Genomic DNA, 1,951 nt, shown 5'->3' on the forward strand with positions numbered 1-1,951 from the left:
GATTAGGCTTGGCACTTATTGGGTACTGCTGTGGTGTACTCATACTACGCTTCTGCACATCTTTTTTTGCAGATCCAAGTACATCCTACCAGTCCAGACATCAGTGAGCTACTTATGTACGGAGATTTCGAGGTATATCTGCCAGCATCCGCTGACTCCGGAGTCTCCTTCTATCATTATTATGTTGCTTCCTTATTTTCCTTAGACCCTGATATATAGATACAATGAGGATAAATTTTTAAAAGCTTGTGACTTATTTCTACCGGATTTTGGGAGTTATAATTATGTTGAGTTTGCATATTTATTTATTTCATATTTCTATTGTTATTCTGCATTGATAGGCTTACCTATTCTTAGAGACTAGGTGCCATCACGACATCCTACGGAGGGAAATTTGGGGTCGTGACAAATTGGTATCGGAGCTCTAGGTTCATAGGTATTATGAGTCAAAAGCAGGTTTAGTAAAGTCTTACGGATCGGTACGGAGACGTGTGTACTTATCTTCGGGAGGCTATGAAACTGTTAGGAAAATATTCACTTCTTTGATTCCTTATCGTGCTCATTTTTGACTTCAAAGTTCTAAACCATTGTCTTTCTATTTTCTCACAGATGTGAGGACACGCACAACTGGATCCTATGATCAGACATTCGCGCTCCCTGTTAGAGCCGCGAGAGACCGAGGCTGGGGTAGATGCCGAGGACGTCCACGTGGTGCAGCCAGGGCACCCGCACGATATTCTACAGAGGAGCCCCCAATAGCTTCAGCTGGAGGGCAGACACCTGAGCTACCTATTTCTGCACCAGCCCTCCAAGAGACTCTAGCCCAGTTTCTGAGCATGTTCAGCACCTTAGCTCAGGATGGATTGATCCCACTTGCTCCTGCCACATCTCAGGTCGGGGGAGGAGTACAGACTCCCGTCGCCGACACTCCAGAGTAGCGGGTTCAGGTCGACCAAGTTCCAGAGATTGTACCAATGCAGTCAGTAGCTCCAGCTCAGCCCGAAGTTAGGGCAACAGCTTCTGAGGTGGAGCAGCTCAGACTTGAGAGGTACAAGAATTACCACCCACCTACTTTCAGCGGATTGGCTACAGATGATGCTCAAGGTTTTCTGGAGCAGTATCATCGTATTCTCTGTACTATGGGCGTAGCGGAAACGAGCGGGATTTATTTCACTACATTCCAGCCTAGAGGAGAAGCCTATACGTGGTGGCGTGCTTATGATCTTAGTAGTGCGGATGAGGCAGCTTCACTTACATGGACTAAGTTCTCGGACATGTTTTTGAGAGAGTATGTCCCTCAGAACCTTAGGGACTCATGGCGCGCGGAGTTTGAGCAACTGCGCCAGGGATCTTTGACTGTGTGAGAATATGCAGCCATCGTTTCACTGATTTGGCCCGACATGCACCGGCCTTGGTTGCCACAGTTCGAGAGAGGGTTTGATGGTTTATTGAGGGACTGTACCGCAGCATCCGGATTAGTATGGCTGGGGAGTTAGAGATGGATATTTCTTACCAGCAGGTTGTGAGTATTGCCAAGAGATTGGAGGGCATGCTTGCCCGGGACAGAGAGGAGAGAGAGGCCAAGAGGTCTCGAGAGACTGGTTATTATTCTGGTGCTCGTGCCCCAGCAGCTCGTAATGGTAGGGGTTATGTGAGTCGCCCCGTTCATTCTGCTCTTCCAGCTGCCAGTGGTGTTCCAACCCCTTCTAGGCCCTAGGAGCCTTATTATGTGCCGCTAGTATCTAGTGTGCCTCATGCATGGGGTGTTCCTAGCGACCAGTCCAGCAGACCAAGCCCGAGCCAGTCCCAACAGCCACATCCTTCGAAGGGTTATTTTGAGTGTGGTGACACTCGTCATATGATGAGAGATTTCCCCAGATTTAGGAGGGGTGCACCTCCATAGATTTCTCAGGCCCCACCCATTCCGCAGGGCCTTCACGCTTCTCAAGCC

General features: G+C 48.8%; 1 protein-coding gene across 1 annotated transcript; it reads left to right on the forward strand.

Annotated features, from left to right (window-relative positions):
* The first annotated feature begins 974 nt into the window (after nt 1-974).
* Nucleotides 975-1,364, forward strand: LOC138905997 (uncharacterized). Its single transcript, XM_070194514.1, has one exon. It carries the CDS (start codon nt 975-977, stop codon nt 1,362-1,364), a length of 390 nt encoding a protein of 129 aa, XP_070050615.1.
* Nucleotides 1,365-1,951: the final 587 nt, after the last annotated feature.

This window comes from Nicotiana tomentosiformis, chromosome 1, assembly GCF_000390325.3.
Source record: "Nicotiana tomentosiformis chromosome 1, ASM39032v3, whole genome shotgun sequence".
Lineage (NCBI taxonomy): Eukaryota > Viridiplantae > Streptophyta > Magnoliopsida > Solanales > Solanaceae > Nicotiana > Nicotiana tomentosiformis.

Excerpts from the sequence above, each read along its gene's own strand:
- LOC138905997 (XM_070194514.1), top strand. The coding sequence starts at position 975 with ATGCAGTCAGTAGCTCCAGCTCAGCCCGAAGTTAGGGCAACAGCTTCT.